The sequence below is a fragment of the Carica papaya genome, chromosome 4 (genome assembly GCF_054855325.1).
Source record: "Carica papaya isolate Zhongbai chromosome 4, ASM5485532v1, whole genome shotgun sequence".
Classification (NCBI taxonomy): domain Eukaryota; kingdom Viridiplantae; phylum Streptophyta; class Magnoliopsida; order Brassicales; family Caricaceae; genus Carica; species Carica papaya.
Genome location: NC_142312.1, coordinates 23063405 through 23084685, shown reverse-complemented (window position 1 = coordinate 23084685; position 21281 = coordinate 23063405). Strand labels below are relative to the sequence as shown.

General features: G+C 35.8%; 3 protein-coding genes and 1 pseudogene across 5 annotated transcripts; 3 read left to right on the top strand and 1 right to left on the bottom strand.

The window, feature by feature from the left end:
• Nucleotides 1-288: 288 nt before the first annotated feature.
• LOC110818348 (Insulinase (Peptidase family M16) protein) lies at nt 289-8010 on the top strand. The gene is made up of 13 exons (XM_022047190.2): nt 289-531; nt 1177-1410; nt 1537-1833; nt 5186-5353; nt 5509-5676; nt 5834-5914; nt 6112-6178; nt 6399-6496; nt 6820-6892; nt 7080-7150; nt 7292-7341; nt 7574-7686; nt 7768-8010. Exons 1-13 carry the CDS (start codon nt 493-495, stop codon nt 7818-7820), a joined length of 1512 nt encoding a protein of 503 aa, XP_021902882.1. The 5' UTR covers nt 289-492; the 3' UTR covers nt 7821-8010.
• A 233-nt stretch (nt 8011-8243) lies between these two features.
• LOC110818349 (uncharacterized) lies at nt 8244-11743 on the top strand (annotated as a pseudogene). The gene is made up of 4 exons (XR_015818752.1): nt 8244-8923; nt 9373-10227; nt 10333-11243; nt 11372-11743. The product of XR_015818752.1 is annotated as an uncharacterized LOC110818349 (transcript).
• Nucleotides 11744-12394: 651 nt separating this feature from the next.
• On the bottom strand, nt 12395-13579 carry LOC110818452 (agamous-like MADS-box protein AGL103). The gene has a single exon (XM_022047352.2). The coding sequence runs from the start codon at nt 13328-13330 to the stop codon at nt 12557-12559; it is 774 nt and encodes a 257-aa protein (XP_021903044.1). The 5' UTR covers nt 13331-13579; the 3' UTR covers nt 12395-12556.
• Nucleotides 13580-14808: 1229 nt separating this feature from the next.
• On the top strand, nt 14809-18780 carry ABO5 (ABA Overly-Sensitive 5). Of its 2 annotated transcripts, none has more exons than XM_022047283.2 (3): nt 14809-15688; nt 16570-18184; nt 18464-18780. In XM_022047283.2, the coding sequence occupies exons 1-2, from the start codon at nt 14918-14920 to the stop codon at nt 17773-17775; spliced, it is 1977 nt and encodes a 658-aa protein (XP_021902975.1). In that variant the 5' UTR covers nt 14809-14917; the 3' UTR covers nt 17776-18184; nt 18464-18780. The 2 variants fall into 2 exon arrangements, with proteins under 2 accessions (XP_021902975.1, XP_021902974.1); XM_022047282.2 differs by having other exon boundaries at nt 18461-18780.
• Nucleotides 18781-21281: the final 2501 nt, after the last annotated feature.

Here is a 21281-nt window from a genome sequence, read left to right as displayed (position 1 = left end):
AGAAACAATTCTTTGTTTCATTTTATTAGTATAGATCCATCTCTCTCTCTCTTCCCGTTCATTCATATCATTTAGGTTTTGCTACTCTAATAGTGGGCTTCCACTAAAAATGCTTAACGTAATACATCTTACTTACATGGGCTCTCTAACATGAGCTTCCACTGCTGTTGTATGTACCCTACATCTTACTTACATGGGCTCTCTAACATGAGGATTGTTGGACCAATTTTGTCAACAATATATATTCCTTTGTATATGATTTGTTTGTTTTATAATTACAAATATTTGAAAGACATACTGTTACAAAAAAAATTAAAGAAGGTAATTTTCATTTTAAGTGCCGAATTCCCAACGCCATAAGAGCACCAAAACATTTGTTTCCTCCAGACTCCCACCCATCCCCTCTCTTTCAACATAACTTCGCAAAGCAATCGTAACTGAGAGCCACCCCCAAAACTTTTATAGGGTTTCGCAGTGAACATATCGGTGACCATGTACAGAACCACAGCCTCTCGTCTCAGGGCTCTCAAGGTCAGCATCAATCCGATCCTTCTTGATCATGTTTTTCTGTATGATTATTGGGGATGATGGGGGAGGGAGAAATGATCGTCGGGTTTTTATCTTATGTGAAGTCTTAGTTTCTAAACGCACTTGAATTGTCTGCACGTTATTGAAGAGATTTGTTCTTTAGCTTGTAGATCTAGTTGGTGTTTTTGTTTTAGTATATTTAGTTATTAATTAGCGTGTTTATGGGGATTGTAAATGATTTCTCTTTCAGAATTATGTTAATCCGTGCAAACCTTTATGCATTTAGTGTTTTCGCATAAGGACATGGTTTTCGTCTGCTTGTTGCGGAAATTTCTGAGGAAGCAGTTGACCACCATTTCCACATTTCTCTTTCTAAGTCCTTTTTGATAAATGGAAACGATTGAAATAAAGCTTAATGTGACCTGACGTAATGGATTTGTTTGTCCCGGAAGTTGCTGCCGAATATCTAACCTAGAGAGATTTTAGCCTTTGCTGCAAATTGTAGTTCATATAATAACCTATAAAAAGATATTTGCAGCTTTTAAATAGAATATTGGGTCAACAACCTTAATTTCTTTATATGTTCTACTTCATGGTTGCCGCCTAAATGAAACTATGTTGTCTTATGTAATGCATTTCTACAAGTAGGGTCGTGTTGGAACTTTGGGTGCTATACGGTACGCGTCTTCAAGTGCGGTTGCTTCAAGCTCATCCTCATCTGGATTCTTTAGCTGGTTGAGTGGAGGTAGCTCTCTTCCTCCTTTAAGCATTCCACTTGATGGGGTTTCCCTTCCGCCTCCATTAGCAGACCACGTTGAACCAAGCAAACTTAAGATCACAACTCTACCAAATGGTGTTAAAGTAGCTTCAGAGACTTCACTGGTCAGTCTTAAATGTTGCAGTGTTCTTTTTTACTTTTGTTCTCTATACATTTCAAATTACAGTGTGATGCACTGCCGTGTTTGATTTCAATCATTAGTAACAAATTTTATTTGGGTGATATATCAGAATCCTGCAGCCTCAATTGGTTTGTATATTGATTGTGGTTCTATCTATGAGACGTCAATTTCATGCGGAGCCACACATTTGCTGGAAAGGATGGCATTCAAGAGTACAAGAAGTAGGAGTCATTTGCGGATTGTTAGGGAAGTGGAGGCAATTGGAGGTAACACATCAGCCTCAGCCTCTAGAGAGCAGATGGGTTACACTATTGATGCTCTGAAAACCTATACCCCTGAAATGGTAGAACTGCTTATTGATTGTGTGAGAAATCCAGTGTTCTTGGATTGGGAAGTTAGTGAAGAGGTAATTTTTTTTCTGATCATACTCCAGAAAGTTAATAATACATTATTTCTGGAGTTATTAAAATAAAAAATCTACATTGCCTTTCTATTCCCTTTGAAAATTTTTTATTTGTTTATGTCCTTTGGCTATCTGGTGAATGATTTTTGTTATAGTCCTTCAATCATCATAGTAAAGAAGCCCTTTCCTTATTCCGCCTATCCTCAAAAAATCCCACCCTACCTTTTGATCTAATAATACACTACATGCTTAGTATTGGGTTCTCCTACTAGCAAGGGAAATGGCCGATGTCTCAAAAAAAGGGAAATAGCCGATGTCTGTTTGGACGCTGCCCCATTGTGTTTCAAGAATATTGTTTGATATCAAGTTTATTCAATGTGCACCATTTTTTTTGTGGATGACTTTTAGTCTCATTATCAAATCAGTGGTTCACTATTGTAAATTTCTGTCTTTCTATCTGAGCTAGTTTTTTGTTCCCAGGCTAGATTTTTTTGGTTTGCTTCCCCTCCTCTCCTCATGCCAGTTTTCCCTTAGAGGTTTTTAGTGACTGAGTTCAAGTCTTTTAACATTGCTATTGAGGGTGGAGCTGTTTATCTGGTGAAAGTGTTTGAGAATGGGAGGCACTTGTTCTTTATTGTCTTGAACGTTTTGAAGTGGAGTGGCTTCTCGGTGCTCTTGGTGAGTTCTATTGGGGGGAGAGTGAGAGCTCATAGGTGAGAAGTTTGAAGGAATGGAAGAACATTCTCTAGCATGCTTTGGGGTTGAATAGAGGGGAAGTTGCTAGCTCTCATTGAAAAAGTTGGGGGAGTCATGCCTATAGAATATTCATTTTGAAAGGCTCCTTAGTTGATGGTTGTTAGAAGTTCACAAAAGTTTTTGTTAGGTATTGAGCAAGGATGTGATGTCACATGCTCTTTTTACGTGACAAAAAATAGTTACTTCTATGCCAAAGTCTAATTATGTCTCCTTCTGGGGTTCGGTGCTAGATCAAGCTGCAGTGGTGGGTGAATCATTCTTGCTCTGATTACAAATAATCACCTATGATCTCTATTATCGTTGTGGCTAATGGAGGGCAGAGGACACTAGCATTCATTTACAGAAGTCGTGAACAGCCTAGCTTTAAAGAAGGGGCCAAATCCGAGGGCTGGGCCTGTTTTAGTTAAATCCAAAAGCAGTAGGCTTGCTACTACAAATAAGGATAAGTGGCTTAAAGTAAAAAGGCCCAAGAAGAGACAAATAGGGAAGAGGTTTGGAGTTCCTTCAAGTAGGCTAGGTGGTGGCTTGGTTATCAAAGACCTATTCTAAGGGTTCTGTGAAGAACAGTCCTAATCATATTTGTCGTCACTGTCTTCTTCAGATTGACTAGAGTTGGTGATTGTGCTTACTTTTCTATGTTGAGACGGGGAGCCATAGCCTTCAGTTACCTCCTTTTTTTTTGAGTTGGAGGAACTACTGGCTCCTGTGGATTTGTGGCTTCTCTTAGAAGGTTGGAATGGAAATGATTGTGAAGGTAATCATATTTTGCCTCTGTTTACGGTTTATATTGAGCACCATCAATACCTTAGTGGAAAGGAGTGATGAAAGGGAAGAAAGAAATCTGGGTGCAGTTCTTCCGGTGGAATTTGCACAAGTTAAAGCCTACCAATAGGTTATGAGAAATATTACAAGGATTAATAGGCTATTGGGAGATGGTTTTGGTGAATTTAAGGACCAAGGTATTAATTTGTTTTAGTCTGTTGAGGGAAGCCAGAGGGTGAAGAGCGCGGTTAAATTCCCAAGTTGACAGGGAAAGAAGAAGCCGATGTGGATTGGCAGGGGAACTCAAAAGGGTTCTAAGGGAGGGTTTGATATTGATTCCTTAAATAAAAAAATTTCTTGGAATATTAGGAGTTTGAAGAATTAAAAGAAGTGATAGATCATGAATGATTTCTTGTCCAAATGGAGGCCAGATATGGGGTGGAAGGACATCCCCTTCTTTGGTATGCATGATTATTTTATGGGATGAAAGCAAGGTAGAGTTGGTGGTCTGGTGTAGCAGGGGTTTGCTTAGTCTATTGTCTTTTGAAAAGTTGGGTTGTGGGTTGGTGTTGGGTGTTCAATGCGTCTTATGGTAGCAGGAGGATAGGAGAGGGAAGGGTTCTAAAATGATCTTGAGGAGACTTTTGGGAGGTGGTATTTCCCTTGGGTGGTTGGGACTGACTTCAGTATGTTATCTATGCCAATGAGAGATTAGAGAAGTATATCTTTAAAGGGCAGTGAGGAGTTTGTGACATTTTGGTGGACTCAATCTCATTGACCTTACCTTTTTTCAACTGGGAGATGGACTTGGTCAGTTCAAGGTAGAAATCCATTTTTTTAATTTACATATTTCTGGAATTGACATGTGTAGAGGCTATACAAGCAGCCAATCACTGTAGCTAAATCTTGATCGCTTGAACTTTGATTCACTGGATAAGCAGGAGAAGCCTTGGTTGGGAAGATCCTTATATGGGGAGGAAATTCTTGAAGCCTTGTCTAGGTGTAACAGGGATAAAACCTCAGAGCTGGATGGTTTCTCCATTGCCTTTTTGTAAAAGAGTGAGGTGACTTCAAGAGACTTGTTTGCCTTATTCTTTGATTTATTTGAGAATGGGTGTTTCCTTGAGTATAAACTCCATTTACTTTGTCCAAGTCCCTAAAATTGAAAGTGCCTTGGATGTCAAAGATTTTACAACAATTAGCTTGGTGAGTTGTGTCTACCCTTGAGTTCCTCAATTTAAGTTGGGTGATGATAGACTATGGCTAAAGAGATATGTGCCTGCAGGTCACCTAAGGTGATATGCGTAGAAGAAAACTCATCTCTTATTTAGTTTATATAGAGGAAAAGTAAGGAGTGCTTTTGAAGGCTTAGTTTTTCCCTTTAGTAGCCCTAGGGATTTATGGCTCCCAGACCTTAGGTGTTTTTGTTTTGTGTAATCATTTTAAATGATGGCTTGGGTACCTTATTGACGTTCCAATTGATTTGTAAAGGTTTTGTCCTGTGGTGGTACCTAGGTGCTTTATTAATATGTATTTCATACCACTTCTCTTGTAAAAAAAGGATCAGTGATTTGTGATTCCTTTTAATCTAAATGTGTTTTTAGTATTCTTATGCCCTTTCTTCTTTGTTAACAAGAGTTTTCACTTCTAATTATTAATACATGTCACCATTAAATGTCATTTGATTAGATAAGGTGAAACATATTGGTGGCAAATACAGTAATCATAAACCATTTTCATTCCATGATTACTTTCACTAATGTCAGAGTCCGTACCAAATTCAGATTTCATGACAAACACGCCAGTTTTTTGAGCACAAGGTTATATACTTTTGCAGTTGAAAAAGGTAAAAGGAGAGTTGGCAGAAGTTTCAAACTATCCTCAGGGCTTACTGTTGGAGGCGATTCACTCTGCTGGTTATGCTGGTGCTTTGGCAAACCCTCTTTTTGCACCTGAAGCAGCGCTTCATAGATTAGATGGCAGCATACTGGAGGATTTTGTTTCTGTAAGAACAAGTGACCTTGTGAATTCTATAAACTTGTTCCTGTTGTGTTGCATCTCTTTTAATATTTAAATCATATTTACTTACCTATTTCTTTTGTTTCCCACTTTCTGTTCGTTTTTATTTTGGTGGAACAATAATTAATTTGAAAATTTCAGGAGAATTATACTGCTCCACGGATGGTCCTTGCAGCATCTGGAGTTGATCATGAGGAACTCCTGAAAGTAGCGGAGCCACTTCTTTCTGACCTTCCTCAAATATCTCGTCCAGAAGAACCGAAGTCTGTTTATGTTGGAGGAGACTATCGTCGACAAGCCGATTCACAGGTGTGTATAATTAGTCCCTTAGATTGACGAGTTTACTGGTATATTCTACACTTTGTTTCCCCTGGTTAAAGTGGAGGAGGTAAAACAAGGTCTTTTGCAATATTTCAGTTGTTATCCATCATATTGTTAAGATGCTATTTTTCTAATTCGTTGTCAGAGTACACATATCGCTCTTGCTTTGGAAGTGCCTGGAGGCTGGCATAACGAAAAAGGAGCTATTACTTTGACCCTCCTTCAGGTGCATAATTTTCTTCATGAACTTAATGCATTTTGTATCATGTACTTGTTTCCTCATTATTATGGAGTTATCATTTGAAAAATCGCAAAATTCCTCTCTCTCGTTGCTTAACATTGGTTGTTTTCTTTGTTGACTGGTTATTTTCTTGCTACATCATACCTAATGGATTAGCCGTAACAATTCTGGTTGTCCTGCAGTTGCTTATGGGAGGAGGTGGTTCATTTTCTGCAGGCGGGCCTGGGAAAGGAATGCATTCACGGCTCTGTAAGTTTGGTGTAATCTGCTCCGTCATTATCTGTTCTGTATAAGTTCTTACTAACCTATGCATGCCTATCTGTCAATAGTATTGGTTCAGACTGAAAATTGCAATTCTCTTTTTTATTACTTTGAATAGATATTCTTTTTTATATGATGGCGAACCTATTCTTTTACTATTATTTTTATTTTTTGTATCTTGATATTTATTTCTTCCGTTTGGATGCAGATCTTAATGTCTTGAATGAGCATCAAGAAATTCAATCATTTTCTGCATTCAACAGTATCTTCAATAAGACTGGATTGTTTGGCATCTATGCGTGCACTGTAAGGGACATCATCTACTCATACCTTTTCCTATTTCTTGGTCTTCCTCTGCATTTAGTAGTGAAATATGCCAAAACATATTAGTGGTGTTTGTGGATAATTGTTTATCTGTGTGTTTCATTTACTTGTTTGGTATTCTTGCATTGATGTGAGAGATTACCAGAAGTATTTATGGGATATGTATATATAACAGATTTTCTCTTGATAGTTTCCTATCATATTTTCAAATGCATTTATGGCACTGAAAAGTTAGGTAACTAATTAATTAATTGCTTCCACTTGCAATTACTCTAACATGGGGGATGTTTGCTTTATGGATGCAGAGCTCTGATTTTGTGCCAAAAGCTGTTGATTTGGCTGTACGGGAACTGATAGCAGTGGCATCACATGGGCAAGGTTTGTTTTGATTTGCCTTGTTTTGTGCTGTTCCATGGGGTTATATTTTTAGTACAGAAATTTACCATGTTTTCATTTTTCTTTTAATTTCCTAGCTGTTCCTTCCCAGCTCCCTTCTGTCGTCATCCAATTTTCATTTGGCTTTCAAAAAGCTACATTTTCTTATTTTCTGTTTTCATCTGGGCAGTTAGCAAGGTACAACTTAACCGTGCCAAAGAGTCGACAAAATCTGCTGTTCTCATGAATCTTGAATCCAGAGTACTCTCTCTCTCCCTCTATATCTCATAGTTTTACTTTTTCTTTTCCTTGATTAAAAAAATATAACTTAGTTATTTGAGGTTTACTCTGTAATTATATTTTTAAATTCTCATTGTCTTTATTGGACCACTGTTTTTGCAGATGATTGTGGCAGAAGATATGGGAAGACAGATTTTGACATATGGAGAGAGGTATTTGTAGAGAGCAGTCTTTTTTGATCCCTTATCAAAGATTTTTATAAATAATTTTCCTGTAAAAATATTTTAGTTACTGGTTTTATTTACAAACGAGCTCATCCGAAGCGCAAATGAAGCCACTGCTAACTGCATTTATACAGTAGTGATTTAACTGGTTTTATTTACAAACAAGCTCATCCCATGCGCAATGAAGCCGCTGCTAACTGCATTTATGCACTGATTTCAGGAAGCCGGTAGAACAATTCTTGAAGGCTGTAGATGAAATCACTTTGGAGGACATAACAAGTCTTGCCAGCAAGATCATTTCTTCGCCTCTAACAATGGCATCTTATGGAGATGGTAATTATTTGATCATGGACTATGAGTTTATTTTTTGTTGTAAACTAATTCGTGAGTAACTTGTCGCTTCTTCTGTTGCAGTCTTAAATGTGCCGAGCTATGAATCTGTTAGCAGCAAGTTTCATGCAAAATGAGATCCTGTAGACATTTGTAGTTTGCTAATCGCAACTTTTTTAAAGAGCAGGAGGCTGTTTCCATACCATTTTTAGGTGTTGGAAGCTGTGAAATAAAAAAGTTGAAGAAGGTTGGGTGGATAAAATGGAAAAGTGATCCATGCATGACTTAATTTGTAACTTGCAAAATGAATGCATGAAATTTTGAATAGTTTCATTTATTGTTGACTCCCAAGCTACTAAAGACTTCGGGACAGCTTTCCTTTGCAACGTGAAAAATAAATTCAGTTTTTGAGGGGATAAATTTGTCAAATGCTTTTGACTTTTTGCTTATTCATCGTTGAATTTTAAGAATGATACGGATTTTGATTCCTGTATGTTTAAAAATGATTTAATAGATATGGGACTTTTGTGTTTTAATTAATCTGGGTTAACAAAAGAGTTGATGTTAAAACCAGTTTGGACAAGACTCATTTGAAATCTGTAACTTATTTTATTTTATTTTTTTAATTCAAATGAAATAAATCGAACTGGGTCAAACTGTTAATGTTTTTATTTATTTTGTTTTTTTTTGAAGTTTAAAATGTCATTTCGGTAGACTAAAATAGTTTTAAGTCAGGTCTTGTAGAAAGGACATCCATTATAAAATAAAAGTACCCAGCCCAATTGCAGGTACGGGCTCTTCTTCTGACTTTTTATTAGTCTCTGATTAGGGAAAACAAGAGGAGGGAGTGAAGAATTGATAGAGAAATTTATGAAATTAATTCAACTAAATAAATATATATCTACATATATTTGAGATTAAACTTCGACAAAGAAAATAGAGGAGTGGGAGAGAAGTTCCTTCTTTATTTTTTCGTTTCTGCATTTTCCTCTTCCTTTTTTTTTTTTTTTTTTTTGTTTCTTATCTTCTCCTCAATATTTTCTTAATCTCTCATGTCATGTACTGGAGAGAAGTAGAATAAACGAAGATTGATTAAAAAACAGAGTATCAAAGAAGACAAACATTGCCAAGCAGACGTATCCGACCGTGGGAGCTTTTAAAGTTTTGATTTTGAGCAGAGCAGAGAAAAATTAGAGAGGAAAGCTGAGTGTTTTAGGGAGTTTTTTGAACCCAAATAGAGGTATGTCACTCACCTCTTCCTTGTTGAGCATCCATTTGGGTAAATTGTTAAAGCACCCCTCTTTTATAAGCTTCTTACCTAAAAAGAAAATTGACTTCCTCTTCAATACTCTTTTTTTATTTTTTATTTTGTAAAATCTTATGAATGGACCTGATATTAAGTATATGTTGATGTAAATAATCATGTGTGTTGTTCCTGGTTATACATTAAGTTAATTTATTCATGAAAAATTTTTGTTTTACAATTGAGCACTAACAGTGTGGCAAAATGCTCAAAAGGATATGAGCTGTGAAATTCTTATTGAAACCTAGTAGTGCATTTTATTTGGGTATTTTCTTTCTTGTTTGCTTGTTTAGCCTAGCCAAAGTATTATAAGAAACGTCCTTTTGATTTTTCTTATAAAGGTTTATTTTTTTGTATTTTATTTTGATTAAAATGTATACATTCAGGTATCTTAAATGGATGTTGAAGATGCTGAAATTGTGAGAATGAATTGAAAGTATAGATTGCAATTTATGGAGTCAATCAACTTCAACTTCCCCAGTGTTTGGACGCACAGTATGATGTTTGTAGATCTCCAGGATTTCTTACTTGAGAAAAGTTGGTAGAAATATTGCATATAGATGCTTACTGGAAAATGTTTATGTGACGATTAATTCCAAGACAACTTGATACTATGATGTTTAACATTAATTAAAGAAAGTTAAAAGGCATTGTTTTGTTAGAATTCAGTATTTTCTTTGATTAATAATCATGAAGGAATTGCTAGTACATGAGTCATGTTGGACTAATTTATGCAAGATCCCAATAATTCAAAGTAGCATGGTTGTTTTCCTCAGCAGTAAGTACGCTGGCGGTGCCAGCAGTGTTACATTTTGCACTTGCATAAGAAATGCTTGAATGAGAACAAAAATAATTGCGAGTATGGATGCTTTTAAAGCATTCCAAGAATGGGAAAGGCCTCGTTGATGGCAATACCAGGATCCAAGGATGATAACTTGGTGATCTTGAATGAGCATGGTGTTGCAACATCTATATATTGTTTTCACCAACATGTTCTAGATATGGGTTTTGGAACATTGCCAATGAGTTAGTTTTTTATCCCTGTCATTTCTGGGGAGGCATACATAGTCTAGTATATGTAGTTACCTTATCGTGAAGCTAACTTTGACTCAATCAATGTCTGAATGCCAGATTGATGAACTTGTTGTGCAAGCAATTAAACTAGATGCCACAAGCAAACGGGGGAGGAAAGAAATTGAATCTTCGCATCTGTTTTGTCTGAAATGCTGTCCTCTTTACAGGTTAATACTTTTGTTTCTTTTGCTTTATTCGTTTATGCTTCAATATGACACATGCATGCATCCAGTGCACAGAACTTCATGGATTATTATGTTCTGTATTTGCAGCCATGGGTTCCCAGATTTCAAAAGGCACTTTCAACTTGTGCTAGGCAGGCTGAGAAAGAGTTGGAGCAATCATTGGCAAGTAAAACTATTTCTTATGCAGTTGAGGATGAACAGTTTGGAGTTGAAAGTCCAGAGCAAATAAAGTTGGACTCTTTAATCTCTCCTTCTCCCCTTGTATCCTGGCGTGCTGGCTGTGATGTTGAGAGAGGTAGACAACTGTTTCTGCTGACACCTCTTCCAATATCAAAAACATTATCATCCAAATTGGTGGATTCATCAAAACCTGCATTTGAAAGGTTTACTTTCACTACTACTCAGAACTAAGTTCACTTGCCACTATTCTCGAGAATCCAATGATCCTTTGCCTGAAGGTTCAGAGATATTGCCCATTTCAAATAAGCCTAGGGATTTGGCTGCAGCTCTGGCAGTAAAGATGCTAGAGGATGGTTTTTGTTGCTTGTCAACATCCCAAAGGAAAGACCACAGCATGCTTGTCATGACTCCATGCTTAAAAATGTCTCCTCCTAAATCTTATATATTGCTTGAACCTCTTTCTGAGTCCTGTTATCATGGCAATAACAAAGTTATTAGATCAACCCCATACCCAGTTGGAATTCACAGTTCCAGTGACTCACAGACTTCTGAATCCCCTGGAAGTGAATATCCTGGGGCTTTGGCTTTGAAATATCCTGAGCTTTTAGGAATCCAGCATGCTTATAAATCAGGAATTGGGAAGAATGACATTGAAACTTCACCAGATTGGTCATTCTCTCCTCCTAAAAGATGTGCTTTGTTGGAACCACTGGATGAGAGGTCAATTGAAAAAATTGGCAACAAATGCAACTTCCCAGTCATCTCTGATTTCATTCAGCCAATCGAGAATTCTCTATCCAAAGCAAATAATACTACAGGTGATTGTCAGAAAGCTTAGAAATTTCAATAGCTTCCTCTTTTTTCTTTTTTTAAAATCTTGTTTTATTGTTCTGATAATATTTAGTATGCTCAGTTAGCATATTGAGTTATGCCTTTCTTACTACAGAACCAGCTGGAGGCAGCTTTGCATTCATTGAAAGCACACCTCTGTGGAGGGAACCATAAAGCACAGTTCGGTCAGGCAAATGGCCTGGTGAGAATACTCTGGAAGAAAGAGTTGTGGACTAGGTTTGAAGCAGCATCTTCTTATGGGTTTCATTATAATGCCCCTACATTCCAAAAGGCCTCAAAGGAAGGATTCCTCGACATGCTGGAAGAGGCTTTTTGTGATGGAGAAAGTTTAGTACTTGATGTTTCAGGATCGTTAACCTTGTTTGTGCTCTTTGTATCCGTATTTGTTCATACCAGCTAAAATATACATGTATAAATCAGCACAGCTTTTAGTTCAAAATAATATATTTTTGTAATTTCTCTCCCAGTCTTTATATGTTGTGGTTCATATATAAAGCGACAATAGCCATTGTCAACATCCACAAGGGAGCCACACGTAGGAAAGATTTTGTTTTTCAGATGTCACTGGTCAATACTGCAACACTATGTATGATTGGTTTTACCAAATTTATGAACAAAAACTTCAACTTTTTAATTGAACGAAATGAAATGATATTATTACATTTATATTGTTACAAACACATATCATAATTAAATTCTATATAAAGTAAATTTAATATATGAGTAAATATTTAAAAACATTACCAAAATTTTGATTAAACCATCAAAACACAATTTCATTTTAGAAATTTATAACAATATGATTTCTCTGTTTTCTTAATATAATTTGTGATACTAGTTTGGCTGTTAAAATAATTAAACAATATATATGCATACATATATTTCTAGTCTATGTAAAATACTCTGTCTTTCTCAACAAATACTAGTTTCTCTCTTGTGCATATATATCTTCAGTCATTATCTCTCTTTTCTGAGCTAAAAAATAAAAATATTTACAAGTATTTTTTGCCCAGTTCTGTGTCTTTCTCTTCTCCATTACTTTCTATGTTGCATGTTCGAATATATCTTTTTGCCAAATTTACTGTCCTATATAACAAAAACTTCCTCTTTAACAGGGTGAGGGTTAACTCTCTGACAAATCTCTTATTCTCATAATTGAATCATTGAATCCTTTGACTGTACATACTCTAATCAAAGGACCAAAAAAACAAAAAAACAAAAGAAAAAACCAAAATGCAACCATTGAGTCTTTTGATTGCTTTAATTGCCCGCTGTATATTCACCGTGAAAGTGGCAAAGCTTCTTGAAACGACGGCATTAGCATCGCTAGATCGCTGCAAACCACTTGAAATGGCGGTATTAGCATTAGTTGATGATCAGGAACCACTTGAAACTGCGGTATTAGCATTGACTGGTAGTCAAACATCTCATAACCGGGGAGAAAATTACTTGACCCACCATTGTTAATCTTCTGATTCTCTGAACCAAAACCTTGCAGACTACCCACATTATCATTAAACCCAGGCACTGCAAAATTATCCGATGGAAGTGGTACGTTATTTTTATCAAGGAGCAACTGATCTCTTCTTTCTCTCAATCTTTGCAGGGTGAAATCCAGGCGACCCATCAGATTCATCAATTCTGATTTCGGCAATTCATCAAGGCTCTGTTCCGAAGTACAACTCTCTGCCTCCTTCGCTCCATCGATCTCGCTCTTCTCTTCTTGAATTTTTCTTTTCTTGGTTTCCAGAAAAGACGAAAGATCGACGTTTTCACTCCATTTTCCTTGTCGAGCATCACGATCAACACAGTTCTTGTAATTCATTACGATTTGTTTTACCTCCGTAGGATTCTCCGGCCAGGTATGGAGCTTACCGTCGGGAGCGAAACACAAGACGGAAACAGAGACGTCGGCCAATGTGGAAAGCTGGTGAGCCTTGAGTTTTAGAGTTTGGATTCTCTTCTTCCAGCTTGCATTTCTGGCATTGTTGTTAGCGATGAATTGGAGAGAGCGGTTTCTCTTGTTGGTGGGATTTGGAATTGAAGTTTCCATTGAGGAGAGAGAGACTGAGAAAGGGGGAAAGACGCTCCTGTATTTATTACCAAGATCTTTATTCTAACGGCTACTTTTTTTTTTGTTTTTTTTGTTTTTTCCTGAAGTCTTCGGGAACGAGGATTGTAAAACCGGGTCAGACCCAAAAGTGTTTTTTTAAAGCCCAAAGCGTAAATAAAATAATCTGTGGGCTTAAAAAACAATGTTGAACCTTGCATTTTAAATTCTTGGCAAGCACAAGGATAAATTTTTAGCTTATGATTTAAGCTTTGAAATTATTCTGCCTTCCTGTTGAGTCAAAGGGTATGTGGTAATTTCATTTTTAAAAAATTGGGTATGTGTAAGTTTCTGGTCGGTCTTCCAAAAACTTGTACTGATTGAAGTTTGTTTCTTATGTTAATAAGGAAAAGAAGATTTCATGTTCCTTTTTTTTTTTAAAATCCATTTTGTAAGTGATATCATTTAATTTTTACTTAATTTGTAAAGGATTCGTAATTTTACGGAGTTAGCCAAAATATCTAAAATTCTGGATGTTCAATATGATGTCCGTAGGATTTCTTAACTCTGAGAAATGCCAGTAGAGATATTGCATGATAAATGCTTTTAAACGGAAGAAATTGAAAACTAAATTAGATATAATCATCTGTAATCCATATTGAATTAGTTTGGTGTGCCAAAGGATTCAAAAATTAAAAGAAAAAAAAAACATCAATTTTAAAATTGACAGTTGTTTTTATGGATTGAAAGGAGGCTCTTATTTTAGAACTTGAGCGGGCTTCTGGTTGGTTTTCGAGCTTCAGTTGATGGAGATAAAAAGAGAGAAGGGGGGGGGGGACCTTGCTTCTGGCTTTTTATTAGTCTCTGTTAAGGAGAACGATCGGAGGATGTGAAGAATTTTTGGATTTATACAACTAAATTATATATATATATATATGTATATGTGAGGTGTAACACTTCAAAACTGTCATTTTAATGTATAATATTTTATAGATAAGAAAAAAGTATGTTTATTTTAAATTTTAATAATAATAAATAATATTTTATCGATAAATTTAAAATAAAATTTAAAATTATCAAATTGGTAGTATATGATCGATATATTATTTTTTTTTAGATTTTATATAATATATTTAATTTTATTTTTATTTTTATAAATTATTATTTATTTAATTAAATATAAAATTTAATTTAATTATATATAATAATTATTTATTTAAATATAAATATAATTATATTAATAAATAAATTTTTTTTCATTTCATATTTTTTATTATTATATATAATAAATAAAAATAAATTAATAATTTAATTAAAAATATAGACATATTATTTTATTATTTATATAAAAATATATTATTAATATATATAATCATCTAAATATAAAAAAATTTATTATTTATATTCGCCGTTATTATCATCAAATAACTATTATTGTAATGTATTATTTAATCGTTACTAAAATTTAAACATAAAACTGCAATTTTCTTCTTATCTTGCTTCCTTCTTTGTAACTTCATTTTCTTCTCGCGTTGAATGAGTACTTCCCGCCGAATAAAACCCTAGCACCATCGCTCCATCTATCTAGTCATGAAGTCCCATCGACTACTCAGCATAAGCACAAGCAGCATCCAGTTCCGCCACTTCGCCACGAAATACACAGCGAAAGTCACATCAACCTCCGCTTCTGGCCTTTCGCTCTCGGCTAGGGTTTCCCCTCCGCAAACTCTTCCCTACGACTCTCGGGGCTACCCAATTCCACGTCGGAACCTCATTTGTCGCGCTACCCACCTCATCCTCCAGTCCGCTAACCAATCAAATCCTTACACTTCCCTCCAAGACGACCCTTTCTCTGACCTCTCTGACTACCTCTCCTCCCTTTCCCTTTCCTTCACCACCTCCGAGGTTTCTGAGATTCTCAAATCCCTCAATTCTCCCTCCCTCGCTCTTCGCTTTTTCCATTTTTGCTCCTCTCTTTCCCCTAATTTCCAACACGATGCTTTCACCTACACTCGCATCATTCTTGTTCTCTCAAAGTCAACTCTCCCCAACAAGCTCGACCTGATTCGTTCTCTGCTTGCACAGATGGAGACATCCTCCGTGCGTGGGATCGTCTCCACTGTCAATATCTTGATTAGTTGTTTTGAGAGTGCTGAGGATTTGGATAGGTGCATTGGGTTTGTCAAGAAATGGGGCTTGAAGATGAATCCTTACACCTACAAATGCTTGCTTCAGGCTTATTTGCGGTCTCGGGATTCGAGTCGGGCATTTGCCGTGTATGTTGAGATGGAAAGGAAAGGGTATAAGCTCGATATATTTGCTTATAACATGCTTTTGGATGCTTTGGCCAAAGATGAGAAGGTATGGTTTTTTGCCTTCTCATTGTTGTTACTGCCATTACTATTATTGATTTGTTCTTTGAGGACTGAGTTTTTAGCTGGTCTTGCATTTATTCTGCACTTTTGTGGTTTTTGCATATTGATCAATGTGGTAACTTGTAAAACCTTATTATTATTTTTGTTGTGATTTTTGGATTTAAATTTACTTTGTTTTTTCTTCATTTTATTATTATTATTATTATTATTATTATTATTATTATTATTATTATCATTATTATACGGAGCTTGTTGATTTATCTGTGGTAGAGATGTTAGTTTATGTGGTCTTGGTGTTGCCTTATCATGTCGTGCCTATGTGCATTTGGTTTTTGATGAAACATCTACCTGAGCTTACTGTTCTTGTGCCTTGTATGAATCAATTTTGACAAGTAGCTAAGACAATTTTCAATTGGAAATATGGATTTTGCTTAAAGTTATAAGCATCCATGTTATGTTTCTGTGTGATTTTATATGGTTGCATCTACAATGCAGTAACCTGATGTTGTAGATAGCATTATGACAAGTATTTGCACTTTTGAGCTGAATGTTATTTGGCAATGAGTGTCATATGTCAGACCCAAAAAGTAGGCTTAAGATTTTGGAGTGGACATTTATATGTCAGTGCTTCTTGCTCTAAACGTTGTTACTGGGAATGCGTGAACCTTATTTGAATCTAGCCCTGAAAAGTATTGATGTTTTCTTGTTTTTAATATTTCATAAGGGTCAAGTGAACTTTGACTTTTTTTATTGGTTGGTTTAAAATGAAGAAGTTGGTCACGTATGTGATTAATATAAAGACCTGGTTGATCTTCAAGAAAATTAAGTTTCTAGACCCTGATTGTCTGATCTGCAGCCTCTTGACAGGTTGACCAGGCCTACAAGGTTTTTGAAGACATGAAAAGGAGATATTGTGATCCTGACGAATATACTTATACAATTATGATCAGAATGAGCGGAAAGTCTGGGAGACATGATCAATCACTGGCAATTTTTGATGAAATGATATCAAAGGGTTGTGCTCCTAATTTAATGGGTTATAACACTATGATTGAGGCACTTTGCAAAGCCCGAAAGATTGAGAAGGTCATTAGTTTATTCTCTAAAATGGTTGAGAGAGATTGTCAACCCAATGAGTTTACATACAGTGTCATCCTGAATCTTCTGGCTGCAGAAGGGCAGTTGGCTAAACTTGATGAAGTCGTTGAAATATCAAAGAAGTACATGAATAAGTCGATATATGCATTTCTTGTAACGAAACTGAGCAAACTGGGTCATGCTGGTGAAGCACACCGGTTGTTTTGCAACATGTGGAGCTTCCATGATAAGGGAGACCGGGATGCCTATAAGTCAATGCTGGAAAGTTTGTGCAATGCTGGTAAAACAACTGAAGCTATTGATCTGCTTAGTAAAATCCATGAGAAAGGAATAACCACTGATACTATCATGTATAACACAGTACTCTCAGCTCTTGGGAAGTTAAAGCAAATATCCCATCTTCATGATCTTTATGAAAGGATGAAACAGGACGGGCCTTTACCTGATATATTTACCTACAACATTTTGATATCCAGCTTTGGCAGGACTGGCAAAGTCAATGAAGCTGTTAAAATTTTTGAAGAACTTGAGAACAGCAGCTGTACAGCTGATGTTGTCTCCTACAATTCTTTGATCAACTGCCTTGGGAAAAATGGTGATGTTGATGAAGCTCACATGAGATTTAAGGAGATGCAAGAGAAAGGACTCAATCCTGATGTTGTCACATACAGCACACTTATTGAATGCTTTGGCAAGACAGATAGAGTTGAAATGGCCTCCAAATTGTTTGATCAGATGATCTGTGAGGGCTGCCTTCCTAACATTGTTACATACAACATTTTACTTGACTGTCTTGAGAGGAATGGGAGAACTGCTGATGCAGTTGATCTGTATGCAAAACTTAAACAGCAGGGTTTGACACCTGATTCAATTACATATTCAGTGCTTGAACGATTGCAAAGTGGTTCTCATAGGAAAGTCAGGGTTCGGAGAAAGAATCCCATTACTGGTTGGGTTGTTAGCCCTTTAAGGTGATTGGGATTAATAAATGGATTTGTTGGAGCATTATGTCAAAGGGTTCTTGCACTGATTGTTGACCTCTACACTTAAGTGCTTTTTCCTTAGTCTCCACTAGAGCTTGTCAAGACTTGGGAGAATGGGAAAGTTGCATTTGATAGGTGCTTTTACAAATGCAGCTTTTAGTCTACCAGCACTCTACTTGGACCTAATGCTAGGGATCGGTAGATTCATTTTTAAGCGCATGCAGCTAAAAGCAGCCATCCTCAGCAGCTGAAACATTTTTTTCCCCGATAATAATGGTCTGGTGAAACATCTCTTTCATAATCCACATCGGTCAGCCTCCTCATCTGTCTCTTCTTAGAGATATCAGGATCTATCTGAAGATTATTGTGAATTTGATTTCTTCAAGGAAGATTGGAGCCAGGTGACTACTAACTTTGGTTCTTTTACTCTTCCTTTTGTTTATTAGTGATTTTACTGTTTTACTTTTCATTCTATCACAATTATCTTTTCACATGTTCTTATTGTTTTGTTTTTCCCTCTAAATACTTGTCGATTTGATACTATTGTGATTTCATATTATAGTGACCTGGTTGTTTATAACTTTAGATTCTCTTCTATAAAAATAAAGTGTTAGATCTTGATATCTTATCTGGTCTTTGTGCTCTGCTGCATTTGTTATGTGGCACTGGTTGTATAGAAGTGCGGAGAAGGTTGGGCACAGTCAGGCCGTGAGGTGGTGATGGTGGATCGTCCTTGAATTCTAGCTGTCTGATGTAAAGAGATTTCTGAGGTATGGTGGGTCGGCAACGGAGTCGAGCACACGCATAGTGATCTTTATTGGGACCGGAGCAGTAATCCTACCATAGTCGATTGCTGGTTGTGGTTAAAAGGGAACTTATTTGATGCTTGTGGATTTTCTGGATTTATTTATTTTTAAAATTTACTTGACTTTTAGTGTTATTCAAAGACAATTATTTACACATTTTTAATGTATAAAATGATAGCTCTTTTTGTGGAGATTTTGTTTGTAGTACTAGAAACCTATTTTTCATTTCCATTTGCTCCAAATCCCTAAATAATTCTTCCCCAAGTGCCAACATTTTTTGAGAAGGCAAACATTTACTCAAGAGTCCCCCTTCCCCTTATGTCTTTGAAATCTATATGAAACTAAATACTTCTCAAGAGCATATCCTATGATATGGATGAATTTTCACTGTCTCAAAAGTGAGGAAGATGTTCGTTGGAACCTAACATGAATAGCCAAACAATCCCGAAGTATTACATCATGAGCACCGATTTATAAGAAATGGATACTAAAAGATCTTAGCATGAGTTAAGATCGTGGGGAGAAACATACTTGGCAGACTCTCAATAACACACAAATAGAGCAATGAAATAACTAGATCATCTAAGACTACTCCAATAATGATGCGGGAAGGTATGAGAATGATTGAATCAACTCTTATAACTCACTTAACGTTATGTAATATTGAAATTTTTATCGCCTAAATAAATTTTTCTCTCTAATTGAATTAATAGTTTTAAAAGAAATGCAAAAACAAAGATTAGGAAAAATAAAAAAGAAAAGAAAAAATATTACAGATTTATCGATAAGTTGATCTCCGCTTCTTATTTCAATAAAATTTTTGAAAATTCATGCTTTTCGAAGAATTTAAAAAAACTAAATTAACAAAAATATTAAAAGAAGAAAAGCTTAAACTTTTAAGAATTTCTTTCAAATTGATGGTAATTAGTGTGTTTATAACGTATAAGCAAATGCCTATTCATAGTATTTTTTGGACAATTATATGAGTACAAATTTTTGAAATAAAATAATAAAATGTATCTTATATAAAATTTTTAGATAATTATATAATAAAATATTTATGTTATCTTATTTAAATACAAAAAAATTAATTAAATAATTATAAGAAATATATTTATAATAAAATAATATTAAAATATGATAAAACTTATCTCATATGATTTCTATGTAAAACACATGAGAAAATTAATTTAGATATGTGGAATTTAATTTTAAAAACATGGCGAATTAAAAATGGATCTCAAAATTTTTAAAAATAAAAAATAAAAAATAATAAAAATAATTAATTAATTAAAAGGTGGAGAACGGGCCAACTAGGTTTAGGTAACCCAGGCAGGTTGGACTAGCTGGTACGTGCAGGCCGCGGGTCAGGCGCTAGGCCAGTTGGGCTGGTTCTAGGCTCGTCGGCACAGAGCACGAGCGTTCTGGCCTTTGGGCCTATGCACATGCGGCGGGCTCCGTGTGTGATGCTTGCAGGCCTTTTGGGTCGTGCGGCAAAGTTATTGGGTCCGCCTGTGCGCGGGCCTTGCTGCACCCATGCGTATGCTGCGCGCATGTGGACTGCGTACGCTTGGTTTGTGTGGGCCATCTTCCTCAAGCGTGAGCTTTCTTATAATTCTTTAAACTCATTAATCTTACTTGGGTCTTAAGTCTTTTGGCTTGAACAAACTTGATCCATTTTTTGGAATAATCCCAACTAGGAAAATAGTTAGAGATTAAATTACTTTCCTGTTTTGAATTTCTCTATTTAGGAAACTGGAACTTACTTTCCCATTTGAGTTGTTCCCGTTTAGGAAATAAAAGGATGTTGACATCACTTTTCTATTTGGGATGGAACATTCGAGAATCTTTACGTTCGCACGTTTGTTGTGCTATGTGCGTATGACCACGTGTTAGGGCGAACTTGCGGGTAATCATTCTGCAAGAGTCCGAATTTTCATGGAGTTCCTTCTTAGTGCAAGATCACATCGTTGAGATTAATTCTAGACTGTCTAGGATCACATTAAATAAGAAGAATAGTGTTGATTCGTCTTTTCTTATGGCAAAGTGCGATATGTACTATAAAATATTTAATGAATTAAAGATAAAACATTTGAAATATCGGGAAGAGAAGGAAAAGAAATCGATACCATAAAAAAAAGAATGAAGAGACTTTGGAGGTAAAGAAGGTGTTCGACATAAGGATTTCAGTTACAATAGAAATTTACTCGAAATAAAGCTCCAAATACAGAGAGGTGGCATAATGCATAAAGAACATCGACATGCATGCGGCTTAGGATTACGTTAAATTTTATGTTCAAAGTATGTTTTTAATTAGAATTCGAATTATGTTTTTGAGTAAGACTCTAATTTAATTTTGTGTATAAATACCACTTTAAATCAATCAGTAAAAAGCTAAGTTCTTTCTTCTCAAAATTCTCCAAGTTTAAGAGAAGCTAGAAAACAGAGGAGCATGCATAAGCATCCTCTGTTTTCTTTCCCTCTCTCTCTCTCTAAATTCTCTCTCTAAAATTATGGCAAAAATTGTGATCGGTTTGATTGAAAATCAATAAGTGGTATCAGAGCCATATGATCTTAAGGGATCTGTGAGAAGAAATCAAGAAAACAAAAATACGGAATGACAACAAACTCGACTAGCACACTAAATCCTCCTCTATTTACAAGAGAAAATTATCACGTATGGGCGATAAAG

Excerpts from the sequence above, each read along its gene's own strand:
- ABO5 (XM_022047283.2), top strand. The coding sequence starts at position 14,918 with ATGAAGTCCCATCGACTACTCAGCATAAGCACAAGCAGCATCCAGTTC. Across the intron at positions 15,689-16,569 it reads CTTTGGCCAAAGATGAGAAG|GTTGACCAGGCCTACAAGGT; the intron begins GTATGGTTTTTT and ends GCCTCTTGACAG.
- LOC110818348 (XM_022047190.2), top strand. The coding sequence starts at position 493 with ATGTACAGAACCACAGCCTCTCGTCTCAGGGCTCTCAAG. Across the intron at positions 6,893-7,079 it reads AGTGGCATCACATGGGCAAG|TTAGCAAGGTACAACTTAAC; the intron begins GTTTGTTTTGAT and ends TCATCTGGGCAG. Across the intron at positions 7,342-7,573 it reads ATTTTGACATATGGAGAGAG|GAAGCCGGTAGAACAATTCT; the intron begins GTATTTGTAGAG and ends CACTGATTTCAG.
- LOC110818452 (XM_022047352.2), bottom strand. The coding sequence starts at position 13,330 with ATGGAAACTTCAATTCCAAATCCCACCAACAAGAGAAACCGCTCTCTC.